At 35.8% G+C, this 19,630-nt stretch overlaps 1 protein-coding gene across 1 annotated transcript in view; it reads left to right on the forward strand.

Moving 5' to 3' along the window:
• The window catches only part of LOC150081619 (uncharacterized), a 264,024-nt gene that overhangs the window by 196,870 nt on the left and 47,524 nt on the right, over positions 1–19,630 (forward strand). Inside the window, exons 7-9 of the mRNA XM_090380266.1 lie at positions 2,863–2,938; positions 8,986–9,036; positions 18,236–18,338. Coding sequence (XP_090236392.1) covers positions 2,863–2,938; positions 8,986–9,036; positions 18,236–18,338 — 230 coding nt within the window. The remainder of the gene's footprint in view (positions 1–2,862; positions 2,939–8,985; positions 9,037–18,235; positions 18,339–19,630) is intronic.

Below are 19,630 nucleotides of genomic sequence, written 5' to 3' on the forward strand. Positions count from 1 at the left end.
CTCAGCGTGACAGGTATTTTGAACGAACAGAGGGGTGAAGTGGAAGTGGTTTCTTTTTTTTTTTTGGCTGATGCTGCATAAGCTTGCTTTCTTGCAGGCTTAGAACAACTGCAGGTGAATTCTTGGAACAACTGCAGGTGAAAATCTTTTTGAACATTTTTGGCAGTCTACTGAAAAGTTAAGATTAAATATTAAAAACCTGGTATCACTTAATTGTGCATCAAGAAGTTCTGTGTGGGAATGTATTGGCTCTCCAACATGTTATGAATGTGGTTATTTCAACTGAAAATTTTATAAGATCACATGGCCTTAATTATCGAATGTTTCAGCAGTTAGAAATTGAAGCTAAATACGAAGATGCAAATTTACACAGTTCAGTGAGATGGCTTAGTCATGGCAAAGTGTTATATCGTTTCTTTAAACTGCATTATGAAATTGATATTATTATGACAGAAAAATCGAAACTGGTAAAAAAACAACATCAAATATGGAGTGGCTGTTTCTTGCAATTCTTACAGACATTTCTAGTCCTTTAAATGCTCTTAATTTAAACTACTATGGAAATTGGTCTCTGATTTGTATGGTGACATCAAATTGTGTCAGAATACGTTGTTATTATTTAAATCCCAAATTGAGCAAAGCAATTTAGTTCACTTTGAATGTTGTAGCGAGCTAACAGAAAAACACACTTCCAAAGAATCGTTGCCTCTCATTATTACAGTTAGTTTTTGACGAGTTTGAAAGTCGATTTGCTGACATGAGATCCCATGACATAAGCTTTTTTGAGAATTCATTTATTTCTATGGCTAAAAACTAGAATCCCAGCTTGCAGTTTGAACTTATTGATCTTCAAACCAAAACATGGTTCAAAATTAAGTAGGTAGACGGCGAAAATAAACTACTTGAATTCTACAAGGCTCTCCCATCTGAAGATTTTCCATTAATAAAAGAAAATGCCATGAAAATGGCTACTTTGTTTGGATTAACGTATGTTTGCAAGCAAATTGTTTCACACGTGAAATCAAATAAATATTTAAAAAGAAAGAATAGCAGATGAGCATCTTCGCTCCGTATTGAGAATTGGCGTCACAAATTTTAAAAACAAACTGAACAATTATCTAAAAACATTTAGCCTCAATCATCTCATTAAATGTTAAGTTTTGTTCAGTAAATGTTGTGTATTCTATGTAATAAAATTTTTGAATATTTTCCATTTTAGGGGTATCATTATATTTATTTATTTACCTTAATATTGAAAAAGCAGTGATCTTTTCAGGCTGTGAATTTTCTCAAGTGAACATTTAAAAGCAAAAGTAAAGTATTAAAAAAAGAAAATAAAAAAGTAAAGTATTTTTTAAAAAAGCGGCAGAAGTAAAGTGTTTAAAAAACAAAAGTATTTTTAAATTTTAATAAAATCTTAATAAAATTTTAATAAAAAACATAAAAGTGTTGGGAATTTTCATTTTTTATATATAGCCTGAAAATAAAACACAGTAACATGGAAACAGAAACTTCCTTTTACGTGTAACAGGATAGGGAAAATGTAACACACTTAATTTTTCTCGAATCACTCTGTGCGGCCTGCGAAACAAATCTAACTTTCAATATGGCACTTTTACTGGAAAAGGTTGGACACCACTGATATACAAGGAAAACATAAACAGGTCAAAGTAGCTGCCATTACTTTCCATGCTATTTGGAGTGAAAGCAGACTCCCACTACCCAGTTAAAAAATTAAAACCGAAAACAAAAAATAAAAAAATTATTAAAAGAGAAGAAACTTAGATAAACTAGGCACACCAGATTTGTTGACCCTGTACCCACCTATCAGTAAACCCAAGAGGATTTTCATTTATTTCAATACATTATTTATACAGCATTTTTCAGTCATCAGTAATATTTGACATGAAAAATATTAATTTTGTGAGAAATGTGGCTATACAATATCATTTCTGATAGTGGGATATTGTGAACATCCTGGATAATTACAGACACTAAAAATTAAAATTATACTGCCATAATATATATTTTTATGGAATTAGAATAGCACTGTCAAAAATATTTTTGACAGTGCTATTCTAATTCCATAAAATATTGGGATATTGTGAACATCCTGGATAATTACAGACACTAAAAATTAAAATTATACTGCCATAATATATATTTTTATGGAATTAGAATAGCACTGTCAAAAATATTTTTTAATGATAAATGTACATAACTTGTTATAATGCAAGTTTCTAATGATAGATATAATCAGTGCTTTTTTTGTAAAAAAATAGTTGCCAATACTCATTCTTTGCTATCATGAAAAATTGAAAATTAAAAGGATATGAAAAGTATTCTGAAATTATTTTTTTTCTGATATTGTTACTTTAGTAGTAATGTTTTTAGAATAAGAACAACAAATTAAATGTATTAACACACAGTTTATTAAGGATAAATTTTTATTCAAGTATATAAAAAAATAAGTAAAAAATAATAACATAATTCAAAATAATTTCATAATAAAGTTTTTGTAGAATATTCCAAATTTTTGTTAAGTTCTCATCAAAAAATGCAAATTTAGTTAAATAATTTTAAGCTAATTTGAATAGTGGGTAAACATGTGAAAAAAAATTATGGAATATTACAAATTTCGAAGTGTGCATTGCATCCAAATGTCAAATGTCACTGTTAATAAAGGTGCCAGTACGCTGTACCATTGCGTACCATCCCAAAATAAGCACTGGATATAATACCAGGTGCCCACAAGACCACTGATATTACAAACAGATACATAATGGCTATTTTGTTAAAACACAGGGTTGAAGTGCTAATATTGAAAGGTGTTTCCTTTTTTAACTTTATTATTTATTGTAGGGAATTAAAGAAGAATATGCTAGTGATTGGTACAAGTCCATGTTTAAATCTTTACACAAGGTTCCAAAATATAGTGGTAAGTTGCTATTTCTAATTTGAGATTAATAATATGAATAAGCTTTACAGTGTAAAGAAGGGGAATGTTTTATGTAATTTAATTGAATACAATCTGTGGAATAATGTTATAGTAGCTTGTACTAATGTGCAATGTTGAGTCAGTTTGGTGTGATATAGAGGCACTGGGAAAACAAATTTGTGAATAGGAGTGTGCTATAAACCTGATGACTGTGATAAGTATACCAAACATCTATTGAGAGAAATAGTGAGCCAGCAAATCAGAATGTCTCATAATTGGGAATATTTAAATTTCCAGATATTGACAGGAATTTTGTGGGTTGGTCACCCACATACTAGCAAGATTTTTGTGGATTTCTTGGATGACTGTTTTCTACAGCAGCATGTTAGAGAGGCAAAAAGAGGATGCATTAGTCTTTATCTGGTTATTAGCAGTAATTCTACATTCATTAAGAATCTACATGTAACAGACCAACTGGGTAGCAGTGAGCACAGTGTACTAATATGGAATTTAATTAAAGACATTAATTATTACTGTCAAGAGTAAAGGGAAAGTTTTTCATATGGGTGACTACAGTGGTCTCAGACAGATTTTAAATTACATGCAGTGGGACCAATTGATGATGTTACCAACAGCAAATTCTAAATGGGAGGCATTCAGGGAAGTAATCAAAGAAGCTACTGAGCTTTTCATACCAACAAAGAGTTGAGACATATTAGCATTAGTAGGGGCATATGATGCAAGAAAACAAGCTTATACAGCATCAACAAATAAAAAAAAAAAATAAAAAATAAAAAAAAAACCCTTCCCATTTCACCCATCCTTTCATTCCAAATGTGTCTAGTTCTGCTTTGAATTTATTTAAGCTATCAACTTCCACAACGACAGATGGAAGTTTGTTCCAGCAATCAACCACTCGCTGGCTAAAGGCAAATTTCTGCACATCTGTTCGACAACTGTCTTTTCTCAATTGCAGTTTATGCCCCCTTAGGTTTTGTAATCTGAGCAAGAGGAAGAATCCCATCAGCATTTCGCCTACTCAATCCATTCAAGGCCTTGTTCACCTCAATCAGATCACCTTGCAGGTGCCTACTCTCCAGACGCTGCAATTTGCATAACTTAAGCCTTTCTTCGTAAGAGCACCCCTTTGTTCCCCTCGCCAGTCTTGTTGTTCTTCTCCGTACTTGTTCTGGCAACTCTACATCCTTCCTAAAATGTGGCTTAAAGACCTGTGTGTAGTACTCAAGGTGTTGCCTGACCATTGCCTTATACAAGGAGATAATCACTTCCTTATCCCTGCTTGCAAAATTCTTGTATATCACTCACAAGACCTCATGACCTACTGTGGCAGCCTGTCTGCACTGCTCAGAAAACTGCATATCTGACACCACATAATTACTCCCAGGTCTCTTTCATTCTCCACTACCCTGAGTGTTAGACCACCCAGTTGGTACATTTCTCTGGGGTTACTGCTACTTATGTGCAGTACTTTGCTTTTGTTAATGTTAAACTTCAGTTGCCACTTCTCAGCCCATCTGCCCAACTTCTCAAGGTCCTGTTGCAGCAGCATACTGTTATTAACAATCCTGCCAACCTTCGTATCATCTGAAAACTTTGACATTAAGCCTGATATACCTTCATCAATATCATTGATAAATATACAAAACATATAAAACAACAATGGGCCCAACACTGAACCCTGGGGGACTCTACTAATAACATTAGTCCATGAAGAGCAGTGTCCATCGATTACCACTCTCTGTCTTTTCGTACTCAACCATCCTTTTATCCATTGTAGCAGCTTGCCCTTAATGCCATACTGGTCCAATTTGTACAGTAGTCTTCCATGTGTAACAATATCAAAAGCTTTCCTGAAATCCAAGTATATGATATCAAAATTATTTTTTGCATCCAGTTTCTTTGGGATTGGGGAACGATTTCTGTTTAAATACAATTTAATTGATTAACAATGAAAATTAATAAAATTAATCAATTAATTGACAGTACTACACTAAGCTAATAGATTACTAACTGTAGTGATATATATTACGCTATCAAGTTTTACATTATACCTTGCACTATCAAGTTTAAGATATATATTATGCTTTATCATTTCATAAAGCATAATGTATTATTGCATTTTTATCTCATTATTATTTCAATTTTATGTTAGCACAAGTAAAATATCTTATCTAAAAAAAAAAAATGTGTGCTTAACAAGTGATTAGAACCTTCGGGCTACTTATTTAACACAATTAGACCGTTCTATTCTGCTGCACTACTAGTTACATGTTACAATATTTGTGCCAAAACGCGATACAAATAATAAGTCGTTATTTACAAATCACTAGCTAAATTTTAAAATAAGCTAACAGACGTACCCAAGGCCATTAAACTATTTGTCAAACACAATTTAATATATTAATTAATTAAAAAATATGGTAAAAATTTCCAAGTAACTTTTCTGTTCTCAGAAGCTTAAAATTCTTTGACTTATGCCAGTACTCTTGTTAAAATAAAAGCCAAAATAAAATCATATGTGTCACAAGATTGGAGCATCAGGCCTCATCAAATTTTTGATAAAAGAAGAAAATGACTAAAAGTTATTCATGAATTGGATCCTAAATGCATGGCAGCTGTATATGGTGATGCTCCTTCTGCCAGATTAATATTGGTCTCGGCAGTTTAAGTGGGGTTGAGTGTCTATAGAAGGTGCCCAGTGTTGATATAACCAGGGAAGTGATTTCTCAAGGAACGTGTCAGAAAAAACCCTTTTATATAAGATGGATGTATTAAAGTGTCAATGATTGCCAGAGAATATTTTTTGAGGGGAGAGAGGGGTCAGTGCTGACCATCCTCCATAAACATTTGACCATGTTCAAGGTAATTTCTTGCTGGATCCTAAGAATGTTCATAACTTTTCAAAAACAGTGCAGGATGCTCATATTTGAGGTCTTCCTTACAAATATGGGCTCCATGCTCAAACATGGATGCATTATGCAGATGTTCATAATGCATGTGTGTTTAAGTGCCATTTTAAGAATTGGAAATGGTGATGAAACATGAACTTGTCATTGAGATCATGAAACAAAACAGAAACCCATGCAATGGAAACACAGTGGGTCACCATTGCCCAAAATATTCCAGAATTAACCATATGTTGAAGATAGATAATGGTCACATGAGGAAACAATGACTGCAGATGCCTAAGCTGTTGTACTCAAAAATTTAAGGGAACCATAAAGGAAGAGAGAATTGACATGAGGTGCCTTGCTCCCTCATGACAGTGCTGCTATACACAAGTCCCACAAACAGTTTCTGCTCTGAAAGAGTGCAGATTCCAAGGGTTACACTATCTTCCCTTACAGTCCGGATCCAGAAAGAAATTCAAAGAAACGATTGCATAGATTTTCAAGTGATTGATTTCAAGGAAGCTGCACATGACTTTTTTTTTTTTTTTTTTTTTTCTTTGCCTCCAAAGTGAAAGAGTTCTATGTTGAACTGAAGGAGTATATTGTAGCTTACTCTCCTTCTCCCAATTGTGATGTAGTTGGTCACATAATTTCTCCATCTTTTTTTTTTTTTTACAAAAAAAAAATAATAAAAATAAATTAATATCAGAATTTTTTTTTTTTTTTTTTTTTTAATTCTGTGAATTTCTTTTAATTTTTGTTGATGAATACAGCCATAATAGATAACAGAATATTTTGCCATAATTGTTCAGTTAGTGATAAAAAATAAAAGCAAACTTTATTCTGAAGATTTTACATTTCCAGTTCCTATCAGAAGGGGGAAAGCCCAGGGATGATGCCCTTTTCAATTTAACAATAAAGTTTATTAAAAACTAGTGTCATTAAAATTTACTTTCAGAGATAATAAATGTATGGGATAGCAACTCTCCTAACTGGTAGTCTGGAAATACAATGGTATAATCATCTCCTTGTTCCTGCTAGCAAAATTCACTTATATCATTTTCAGAAACCCACGAGTGAGCTCTCCTAGCAGCCTGTCTTCACTGCTCAGAGAATTTCATGTCAGATTTTAAAATTGCCCCGGTCTTTTTTATTTTCCACCACTTTGAGTGTTGGTAAGTTGTTATGGGATTACTGCTGCGTATATTTGGTACATTGCATTTATCAATGTTAAACATCAGTTGCTACTTCTCAGTCCACCTGCCTAATTTTTCTAGGCCTTGTTGCAGTAATATGCCCTGATTACTATTCTTAATCACTGTCAACCATTGTATCATCCGCAGACATAGATAATAAGCTAGCTATGCCTTCATCATTGTTAGTAAATACTGAAAACAGTAAGTGATCCAGCTCTGAGCCCCGAGGCACGCACTAATAACATTGTTCCAAGAGGAACAGTGCCCATTGTTTCCTACCACTCAACTATCCCTTTATACACAATGATAACTTGCCCCTAATGCTATGTTGTTCTAATTTGTATAGCAGTCTTTCATATGGAACAGTATCAAAAGCTTTATTGAAATTTAAGTAATATGATGCCAAAATAGTTATTGCATCCAGTTCATTTGTTAATTCACCAAAGTAGCTAATCCAGTTGTTCAAACAAGATCTGCCCTTAACAGATTTGTGCTGTGATTTCTATATACAGGTCGACCATCACTAATCCAGTTCCACCGCTAATTTAGACATAATTTCCGCGAACATATTTTCAAATTTCCCGGGTTCGCCTGACCTGCCGCTACTGTTTTGGTGGCGTTGGTTGTAGTATCAGCTGTTGGCGTGAACTCGTAAATACTGGCAAGCCATTCCCACTTGTTTTTCTGCTTTTATTATTATAACCTGCTCACATTTAGCCCCAGCCATGGTTCCAATGCATAAAGGAAGTGCCTCTCGTGGTGTAAAGTGCAAACACCATACATTGTCCATAACAGATAAAGTTGAACTTCTGAAAAACCTCGACAGCAGTGTGTCTGTGAGAAGTTTAATTCTGCTTAATTGTAAATTCCAGCAAATTCTCTCAGTTCCTCTTATCTTAGTAATTTTCTTTTAGCCATTCCTTTTTAAGATTTTTTTTTTTTTTTACAACACACTTATACAAATTTGCGGAAAAACACAACACAACACAATATGATGGATAAATGCAGCGTGCTAACAAACTTGTTTTCACAAAATCTCTAACAATACTGACAAACTTATGCAATGTTTGAGAGTTTATTTTATCGTAATTAGTTTTATTGCAGCGCTCGCAATAAACTAATCACAGACTACCTTCATATGTATGCCATAATAGCGTCACACATATGTGGCCGACACGGCTTCTCAAGAAATAAAGTAACCAACATATGTGGCCACATTGGCCACATATGTGACATAAAAAAAGAATTTTTTTTTTTTTTTTTTTTTAATATTTTAAGTGAAAAAAAGACAACACTGACATTACAATATTTATTTTAGAATTACTAATCAAATTATTTCCTAAATATTTTTTGGTCCCTTGGGAAATTTTTTTCTTGAGGTTAGCTGTTGGGAAAAATGTATGTGCTAAAATAACTACCGGTGGTCCAGCAAACTCACTAATCCGGCACCCCACAGGTCCCAACGCTTCTGTTTTAGTGATGGTCGACTTGTAATTGCATTCCTATCAGGTGATTGTGAAATAATTCTTTAACTGTTGCCTTGGTTATTTTCTGTGGAACGGAAATCAAGCTTACAGGTCCATAATTAATCATTTCGCATTGTGACGTAGCTGAGTGGTCAGGGGCATGAGTGCAGTAACACATGCTCTTTGAGTGGACTGGAGTTCGAGCCCATGACTACTAAATACAATTAACATTTGTATTGATTGATTTATTGTAAACTCCACTGACCTGGTGGTCATGCTGGAGTATAAACAACAACATTTTCTGAATGGGGGAGACATTTGCACATTACATTGTCAATCTGTGGGTACTTTCCCTTAATTCAATGATCATATTTTTGCAACTAATTTATTCTTTATGTATATAAAATTTTAATATAATGATTTCAAAGCTATTTATGATAGGTTTTTTTTTTTTTTTTTAAATTTAATTTCAGGAAGACCTTCTTTCGAAGGATACATGTCCGAACCAGAAATGAACAGAAGTGGTAAGGGAATTTTTTTTTTTTTTTTAAAGCTTGACTTAAGTAATGAAATATGAATTACTTTTCATAAATTCATTCAGTAAACTGAAAATTTCATTTTTTTTTGGTTGTTTGTGATTTATTTTCAAAATTGGAAAGTGTGGTGTATTCTATCCCCTTTCTACTTTATGTTAAATTTACAAAAAAAATCTTTCACAGTTCTAAAACATGCACTTTTCTAAGAATTTTAGTCATATTTGTATTAAGTTTTTCAAATGCATGCCATGATGTGTGTGTTGATATATATGTGCCGGATGAACTTATGATCACTGTATTTAACAAATATTAGTATTAGCAGTGACAAGTAATGCAAGGAAGTAAGCTTATAGTGCATCAGCAAAAAAAAAGAAAAAAAAGAAAACCCTTCCTATATCACCTATCTCTTTCTTCTAATAATTTGTTTATTCCTTACATAAAATTATTCAGACCACTCATTTGCACAGCATAAAATGAAAGTTTGTTCCAGCAAACGATTACATTCTGGCTGAAAGCAGATTTTCACACATCTATCCTGTAGCCACCCTTTTTAGATTTAAATTTATGTCTCTTAATGTGAGCTTAATTGCTGAGCAAGAATAAGGATGCCATGAGCATTTAGTTTAATCCACCCACCGAAAGCCTTCAACAGATTTCCTGCAGCTGCCTAGTTTCCAGATGGTGCAATTTGCCAAACTGAAGTCCTTTTTTATAAGTCCTTTTGTAGTAGAAGTAATTGTGGCATGTGATGCAAGAAAGCAAGCGTATGAGCTTATGTAGCATCAGCCAAAAAAAAAAAAAAATTCACACAACAATTCGCTCTAAATGTTTATCCAGTTCCTCCTTAAATTTATTTAACCTATCAACTTCCACAATGTCAGATGGAAGTTTGTTCCAGCAATTAACCACCTGCTGGCTAAAGGCAAATTTCTGCACATCTATTCTACAGTTGAATTTGAATTTATGCCCCCTTAGGTTCGTAATCTGAACAAGTGGAAGAATTCCATCAGAATTCAGCATGCTCAACCCATTCAAGGCCTTATACACCTAGTCAGATCACCTCGCAGATGCCTAGTCTCCAGCCGCTGCAATTTGCAGAACTTAAGCCTCTCTTGGTAAGGGGATCCCTTCATTCCCCTCACCAATCTAGTTGCCCTTCTCTGTACATGATCAAGCAAATCTACATCCTTCCTAAAATGAGGCCTCCAGACCTGTAGTACTCAAGGCATGTACTCAAGTACTCAAGGCATGGCCCAACTATTGCCTTATACAGAGGGACAATCACCTCCTTTTCCCTGCTAGCAAAATTCCTGTATATCATTGACAAAACCCCATGACCTGCCCTGGCATCCTGTCTGCATTGATCAGAAAACTTCATATCTGACTGCACAATTACTCCCAGGTCTTTTTTATTTTCTACCACCCTAAGTGTAGTACCACACAGTTGGAACGATCCTCTGGGGTTACTTCTACCCATATGCAGTACTTTGCATTTGTCAATGTTAAACTTCAGTTGCCACTTCTCAGCCCATCTTCCCAAATTTTCTAGAACCTGTTGCAGTAGCACACTGCCATTACTGTCATTAACAACCCTGCCAACCTTTCTGTCATCTGCAAACTTCGACACTAAGCCTGATATACCTTCATCAATATCATTGATAAATATACAAAACAACAATGGACCCAACACTGAACCCTGTGGGACTCCACTAATAACATTAGTCCATGAAGAGTAGCACCCATTGATTATTACCCTCTGTCTTCTCCCACTCAACCATTCTTTTATCCATTGTAGCAGCTTACCCTTAATACCTTTCTGCTCCAATTTGTACAGTAGTCTTCCATGCACAACAGTGTCAAAAGCTTTCTGAAATCCAAATATATGATATCAAAATTATTTTTTGCATCCGGTTCCTTTGTAACCACATCATAATATCCAAAAATTTGTCAGACAAGACTTTCCCTTAATAAACCCATGCTGTGTCTGAATTATTGCTGAAGTCTTGTCTAGATGATCCTGCAATGCATCTTTAACCAGTGACTCCATTATTTTATCCGGAACAGAAGTTAAACTAGCTGATCTGTAATTACTCGTGTCACCCTTCGATCCCCCCTTTGTGAATTGGGGATACATTTGCACATCTCCAGTCCGTGGGGACCTCCCCTGAGTCCAAGGATTCTCTCAAAATTATGGGCTAAGGGCAAGAGCGGATTAAGGTCGGTTGAGGCCCCGGGTGCAGAAGAAAATATTGGGCCCCTTAAAAAAAAGAGAGACAGAGAAAATAAAAAGACATGTTAACCAATTTTATAAATAAATAAAAAAATATATTATGTATTATTAATGTTTTATTTCCAATAAAATTTGAATATAATATATGTATAATATAATTAATAATAGCATAATAATAATCACAACATTTTGAACAAATATGTTCAACTAATTTGTTGGGGTTTTGCGTGGAACCTTCAGAAGTCGGGGCCCAGGGCACGCGCCCAGTGTGCCCGCCGTTAAATCTGCCTCCGGCTAAGGGTTTGCTTAGTTCTGTTGCCACCTCCTTTAATATAACAGGATAGATCCCATCCACCCCAGGTGCCTTTCTCATGTTTAACTTCAACAATTTCTCCTCTACTCTGCTCTCAATTATTACAAAATCATTAAGCAACCTGCTACAATTTGATAACCAGGCATTTTCAATCCATAATAACTCCACGTTTGAATGTAGATGAAAAATACTCATTCAGTTTGTTTGCTATCTGAGCAGGATCATCAACAGTCGACCCATCGATATTAAGTGGACCAATTTGATTCATACTCTTCCTTTTAGAGTTTATATACGTAAAGAAATCCTTGTTGTTTTCTTAGCATCCTTTGCCAAAAATTTCTTGTAATCTGCCTTCGTCTGCCTAACTTCCTTTGTGACTTGATTATAGACTAGCTTATATCTGCCATAGGCTTCTGTGCCGTCATAATTTATATGCATCCCATGCATTTTTCTTCTCTGCCACGAGTCTCATTAGTTCATTTGACAACCATTTAGGCCTAAACCTTGAACAATATTTCTTAATAGGTATGAAACGTTTAGTAGCTTCCACGATTAATTCCTTGAATGCTTCCCACTTAGAATTTGCTGTTGGTAACATCATCAGTTGGTCCCACCGTATAGAATTTAAAAACTGAGAAGCAAACCCCCCCCCTTTTTTTATGAAAACCCCAAACACGAGAGGTATTAGAACCTATAGTACTTAGTACCGTGCTTGGGTTGGAGGTTGAGAAGACGAAAGAAGATATTTGTTAACATTAGACTCGAACTTCTGTAGACTGTAATTTTCAGGAAATACGTATGAAGGAAGGTTGTTCCAGAAAACGTTAGTTGAATGAATAAACAAGGAAGATGAAAAGTTGGCTCTGTGAGTTTGAAGTTGGACAGTAAATGGATGTTGGCTGGTGGTGGCACGTGTTCCGACTGTTTTGAAAGAGAGAGCAGGAATTATAGAAGCTAATTCAGAAGAACAGTGCCCATGGAAGTATCTGTAGAAGAGGCATGCAGCAGAAACAGTACGTCTATGAGACAGTGAGTGCAGAGACTCTGTTAGAGATGAGTCATTAATTAACCTAACTGTCCTCTTTTGAATGGAATCAAGAAGCTTGAGAGAAGTTTTGGGGGGCACCACCCCAGATTTGGGAACAATATTCCATGGCAGGGCGGATTTGCGATTTATACAGAGTGAGCAGCTGTTTGTAAGAAAAGTAATGCCAACAGCGAAAGAGGAAACCAAGTTTTTTAGATGCAGAAGAAGCAATATTTGTAATGTGCTTGTGCCAAGAGAGATTAGAAGTCAGGGTAATCCCCAAAAGAGATATATCATTTTGCCTAGAAATCGGAGTGTCACTAAAGATAAGCATAGGAGCAGAAGAATCCTTTTTGTGAGATATATGACAAGACTGAGTTTTAGAAGGGTTGAAATCAACTAAGTTGTCTTTGCCCCACTGGAGAATTACCTGAAGATCAGCATTTAAGGAATTGGTAGCAGATTTTCGAGAAGTTGAAGCTGATTGAGCAGAACAAAGTTTCTCAAAATGGAAAGTGGAATGCAATCTGCTATCATCGGCAAAACTATGGATAGGATTTCCAGTGAATGGAAGAAGGTCATTAATATACAAGAGGAAAGGAGTGGGGGAAAGAACTGAACCTTGGGGGACACCGGCATTAGTGGAGAAGTTAAAAGACAGAGCCATATACCATCACCCTCAGTGCGCAATCAGAGAGAAAACTGGATAACCAATTACTAAAAACAGTTGGCAAACCATAAGATGGAAGCTTTTTAGAAGATCTTTATGCCAAACACGATCGAAAGCCTTTGAGATGTCAAGAGCAACTACTTGTATTTCACCGAACCTATCCATTGAATTAGTCCATAAATGGGTAACATAAGCCAGAATATCTCCAGTGGATCGACACTGACGGAATCCATACTGGTGGTCGTTGATCAGACGGAAGGTTTCTAGGTAGTTTAAAATTTGGCGGTTAATTGATTTCTCCATTACTTTAGAAAGTGTAGAAGTAATTGCAATGGGACGATAATTGGATGGGAGGGATTTGTCACCCTTTTTAGGAATTGGCTGGATATGAGCAAATTTCCAAGCAGAAGGAAAAACACCTTTGGAATAAGAAAGTGAAAAAAGGTGGCAAAGAATAGGAGTAAGTTCAGGAGCACAGGTTTTGAGAATAAGTGGAGAAATACCATCAGGACCTGGGGCTTTCTTAGCATCAATATTCGTCAAAATCCTTCTGACATCCTTTTGACGGAAGACCACAGGAGGCATTGAATGGAGCATGTTGGGAATAGTAAGAGGTGTTTTTCCAAGATCGTTAATGCACGAGTTAAAAGAAAAATGGGATGCTAGCAGGTCAGCTTTATCCTTGGCTGAAATGACAACAGAACCATCTGATTTGGACAGAGGTGGGAGCAGAGATGGGCAAAAGTTACGGCCAATAGCTTTGGCAAGAGACCAGAATGCTCGGCTACCATTAGGGCAAGAAGCAAGTTTTCTACTCTTAGCCTGTTCACACTCTAGTTTGGTTAATAACTGCTTTACAATTGTTGGGAGCTTTGGTGTAGGCAGAAAATGAAACTGAGGAATTAGAAACAAGCCAATTACGATATGCAACATTCTTCTCTTGAACAGCCTTAGCACATTTATTGGAAAACCAAGGTTTAGATAAAGGAGGAGATTTTAAAGTGGAGTGTGGGATAAAGGATTCCATTCCTGCAAGAATAATTTCACTGACACGATCTGAGCAAACATTGACATCAGAACTTTTGAAACAGTAATCCGACCAAGGAAAAGAAGTCTCTCAGGTCATCCCATTTTGCATTCTTGTAATGCCAAACAACACGAGGTTGGGAATAGCCATGAGATAAAGGTTCCATTGGAGAAGAGATAATCAGCAAGTTGTTATCTGAAGTGCCTAAAGGACCTCTCACATCGACCGTGTACTTAGAAGGGTTGTTTGTGAGAAAAAGATCAAGCGTATTGGCTGTATGATTAAGATTGTCCGGTATTCTTGTAGGTAAATGAACAGTCTGTGCAAGATCATTAGTAATTGCAAAAGCCTCAGCATCTCGACCAGCTGGGTCGGTGTGACTAGAAAACGGAAGCCAGCTGGAGTTGTGAACATTAAAATCACCAAGGAAAATTACCGCACTGTTAGGAAAGTTGGACTGGAGAAAGTCAAGAGAGTCAAAGAGCAAGTGATTAGTGGAGTTGGGAGAACGGTAGAGACAACAGATGAATTTGACACAATGAGGTAGAGAGATTTTAAGCCAGAGAAAATCAGAGAGAGGAGATTCCAAATTGCCAAGTCTCTAACAGGGAATATTAGAATGGACATATGCACAAGTACCACCTTTGAGGCGAAAAGAATCATACAGCGAAGAATTTGGGCATCTGAGACGAGCAGTAGTTGAATCAACCGAAAACTGAGATTCTGTCAGAAAAAGTACATGGGTTTGGCAGACTGCAAATGGAAATGGACATCATTGAGATTAGAATTGAGACCACGTATATTTGTGAAATGAATTAGGAAGTGCTTGGGAGGTTTAGATCTTTTCGCAGATAAGCTTGCTCTATTAGTTTGACAATTCATGGTGTATTCAATAGTAGGAAAAAGTGGGTGGGACATGCTGTATGAAGTAATGAAATTTTTGGATATGGCGTACACATGGTAAGAATATACCTAGATCCTTGACATAACGTGGCCTCGACAATGCTCCCCGCATACACACTACTCGGACTCCCTCCAGTCACTATCTTGCAGAGTAGAGGTAGCAAGATTATACACTAGCTGATCCGGAAGCCTCCTAGAGAGTTACCAATAGGTTCGGTCCGGTGTACTAACTAGCGGCCGGCCTGCGAACACCGTTTTAGAGCTGTACTCTCGAAATGTAAGGAATATTGGATCTTGCCACGATGTTCATCATAACCTGAAAAGTCATCAATCATACTGCATGATGGAAGAGATGGGGAAGGGTTGACCGGAACTTAGCTCTAAAGACTAAACATGGGTTCCACCACTTCAAGCCTCTAATAAGCAAAGTGGTGGTATTGCACCAGTTGATGAGAGTCATCTACCACCTAGTACTGCCTGGTAACATAGAGGGGCATTCCTCCCTGTTTTGTGGGTGCCACACCTCGACCCCTGCTTACGTTGGTTCACACCTGGATGATCACCCACCATGTACTTGTGCATGGAGGTAATACCCAGTATTACTAACAGTCCCACCATTGTGAAGGTGCAAGCAGAGGATTTGGTTGTCACAGACCATCCGAACTTCGCCCAAATTGGGTCCACTTGACTTGAGTGTTACCCGAATATCAGTTCCATCAGTGTTTTAGACTCGCAGGTAGCAAGTACAGTTTGTCTGGCCTATCTGAGAGAATGTCTGTGACAACCTCAAGGACCAACCAAGGAATTCCAATTGCCCTTTGCTACTCAAGGATTGAGGAGCAAAGGGCAATTGGAATTCCTGTGTCCACAAAGATGGTTCAGCATGAGGCAAGAAGAATTGCTGATGAAAAAGAAGTTACTGATTTCAAAGGAGCACACAATTGGTGCTTCAGGTTCATGAAACGGAATGGACTAAGCATGCACACACACATACCAGACTTGCCCAAAAGATGCCTGAAAGCTATGAGCAGGAGGTCCTATAATTTCATCATTTTGTCATTCAATGTCGGAAGACACATCAGTTTGAGTTGGGACAGATTGCAAATATGGACAAAGTCCCCCTTCATTTTGATGTCCCAAGTAACGGAACTGTTGATAAGAAGGGGGGCTGAAAACTGTAACTGTGAAGACAAGTGGACATGAAAAGAGCCATTATACAGTTGTTCTAGCTTGTTGTGCCGAAGGAACCAAGCTGCCTCCTATGCTGATTTTCAAACGCAAAACAATGCCAAAAGAAGACATTCCTCAAGGAGTGATTGTCCACGTTCATGACAGGGGTTGGATGGATCAGGATGGGTTGAAGATCTGGTTTGAGAAAGTTTGGAGCAGGAGACCAGGTGGGCTCTTATGCAAACCTGTCCTATTGGTGCTTGATCAGTTCAGGGCACACATAACAAAAAATACCTTGACATCCCAGCTCCAACGAATGGAACCAATGGATGAAGTCTTCTGGGGACAATTTTATACCATCAGGAAGAGTGAAGAAACCAACTATAGGAGAAGTTTGTACCTGTGTGAAAAGATCCTGAGATAATATCAAGATTGAGATTGTTGTCAAGTCATTTAAGAAGTGTGGCATTTCAAATGCCATAGATGGAACTGAGGACGAGGCAATATATGAAGACAGTGATTCGTCATCAGACACAGATGAGGACAAGCTAATGGATGGGAGTTTTGACAGTGATGAGTTGTATGAATTTTATGATGAATAAAATTTGAGTACAATAACTTTATGTAATACATTTTTTTTTTTTTTTTTTTTTCAAATTTCGGGTCCCAAAATTAAGGTGCATCTTATACATGGGGAAATACGGTAATCTGTTGCTCTGGTGCAAAATAAAACAGAAGAAGAAGGTTATACTAAATTCTTTTGTAATGTGTTTTAAAGCATTCTATTTATGAATTCTATTGGATTTCTTTAAAATTTCTATTTATGGATGCTATTGGATTTCTTTAAAAAATTCCCTTTAAATAAAAAAAATACCCAGTACAACTATTTGTTGTAGTGGGAATTTTTATCAAAACAGTTTTGTTTAAATAAGATTTAAGAAAGCACTAATAATAAGGAAAGTCATTTCATTGAAGTAAAATATTTGTTAATAGTATTTATTACAACAGGATTTTACTGTATACAGATTGCCCATAAGTCTGGACTAAGAGAAGAAGAAGAAGAAACATCATTATAGTCCACTTCTTCTCCATAAGAGAAGTGGAATAAAATAATGTTTCAGATTGTTTAGTCCACTCTTCTTTTCAGTGGTTACATCAAAGTCCTTCATCAAAGCACTGTTAGGCTATTTTGTGATATTGCCACATATAATGGTTACTCAGTTTATCAGTTAAATGTTCACTTATTTATTTTGTATTTGTCATGTTATGCACTTATATAAGTTTGTCTTTATTGTTGTCTATATGTGTTAAGTAATTATGGTCCACATGTAAAAAGTTTGAGAAGATTTGAATTTAATTTCCTGTCAGTTTGTTTATTCTTACTTTTTAAAATCTTTTAGAGGTGTCGCCTCATAAAAAGTACCTTAAAGTACATTTTATGAACACTTAAAAATAAATATTTCATTTCATTTAATGTTGCCACATCACTTATTTACTGTACGTGCTTTTTCCATTAATAGAAGAAGAAGAAGAAGAACTCTTTATTACATATAAAAGGCACACACTGTACACAATACCCTTCACGACTACAAGCCAGGGGTTAATGTTAGGTTACATTTTTTACGTTCACTAAATTTGCTCTCTCACTCACAATTAAAAAAGAAAGAAACCGGGGATTTTTTTTTTATTGTGAGTTACCATATTTTTAATCTCCTGTTACCTATTTATTTTAATCTGGTATAAAAAATAGTTTCCTAAAAAACTTTTATAATACATTGCAACAGTGGAAATTAACATCATATTTTTATCCCTACAATGCAATTTTTTCCCCTTCATTTTTTCAATAGAGAAAACATATTCTTCCAAATCTACTGGTTTTGTTTCCAGGCAAGTTGAAGGAAGAAGTAATTCATCTGGAGATGTACCAAGCAATGTACAAAGCAAACAGTGGTAAGTTGGAAGTTCTTTCTAGCTGAATTAAGAATTATAACATATAACAGTAGAGAACTTTATTTTGGGAAGCAGCCAGCTGTGTTATGGCTTTTCATTTTTATGATATACAACTTTTCTAGATAATTATACATAAGTAATATAGATAAAATGCTTCTGGTTTTGGAAAAGTAGCACTATTTTGTTCTTAGAAAAGTAAAATAGTAAACTTTGATTAATGATATAAAAAATGTAGAAAAAATAATAAAAATGACTTGATAATAACCTGGATAGTTTTAAAGTACGTGCTGAATAATTTACAAAGCTTGGCTTATTAAATAATAGACATGATAACAATTTCTTCAATTTGAAACGGAGGGCAGCAGTCGAATTCCTCTTTAGATATTTTAATGGCCAGATATCCTTACATAATTGCTTGTGTCGATGGACACAACAACCTGCATTTATCCTCAGCTAAACATAATCACCATTATGTTTTGTGCATTTCTCCCATCTGTAAGGCAAGTCAAATTATTAGTCACAATACTGTAATCAGCCACGCACAAGCAATATAATGTTTCTTTAACAGTTGTGTTGGTGGCTGCTGATTTAAATTGGTGTTCACAAAGTGAATCCATTATCTGACTTAACAAAAAGTAGTCATATGAGGAATAAATCCAGGGAATAAGGTGGGTGTGCCAGTACATCCCAGCACAGGGTCTACAGACCCTGGGTCCCAGGGTCTGCAGTTGTTGAGTGTTCTGATGGCAATGGATTCATTATTCAATGAACGAAAAGTAATCATGTATAGATCAAGGAAAGAAGAAATTGCTCCAGTACATTCAGTCTGTACCAATTGTTGAACATCTGCATTGTCCCGAAGGTACAAGGGTCAGTCCATGAGTAAATGCTCCTTGGGTCATATGTACTATGGAAAAAGATCTACCCTGGTGTTGAAGCAAGCCTGTCACTCTTTTTCAGTTCCTCATCACTTAAAAAGTGTTTTCTGGGACGACATCTCTTCATATGTTCAAATAGAAATATGTTCAAACATATGATCATATCACTCTTTTTTAAAATCATCTCATATTTACCTATCAGAATGATGTGTTCCTTTGTATCAGTGGATATTTGTGCAATTTCAGTTAAGTTTACAATGGGTAAGTATGTGGACTTTACTGTAGCTAAGACTATAAAGTATAAAGTTTGTGTCTGATGAATGGCGGTACCTGGAATGTCAGTTCAACCCTGCTGTGTTTTGCTGTGGTTGATAGATGAGATGCCTGTAGGTAGAAAAACAAAAGCAAACATGA

Source organism: Mastigoproctus giganteus, chromosome 8 (genome assembly GCF_048544385.1).
Source record: "Mastigoproctus giganteus isolate SK-2022 chromosome 8, ASM4854438v1, whole genome shotgun sequence".
NCBI classification, from domain to species: Eukaryota; Metazoa; Arthropoda; class Arachnida; order Uropygi; family Thelyphonidae; genus Mastigoproctus; species Mastigoproctus giganteus.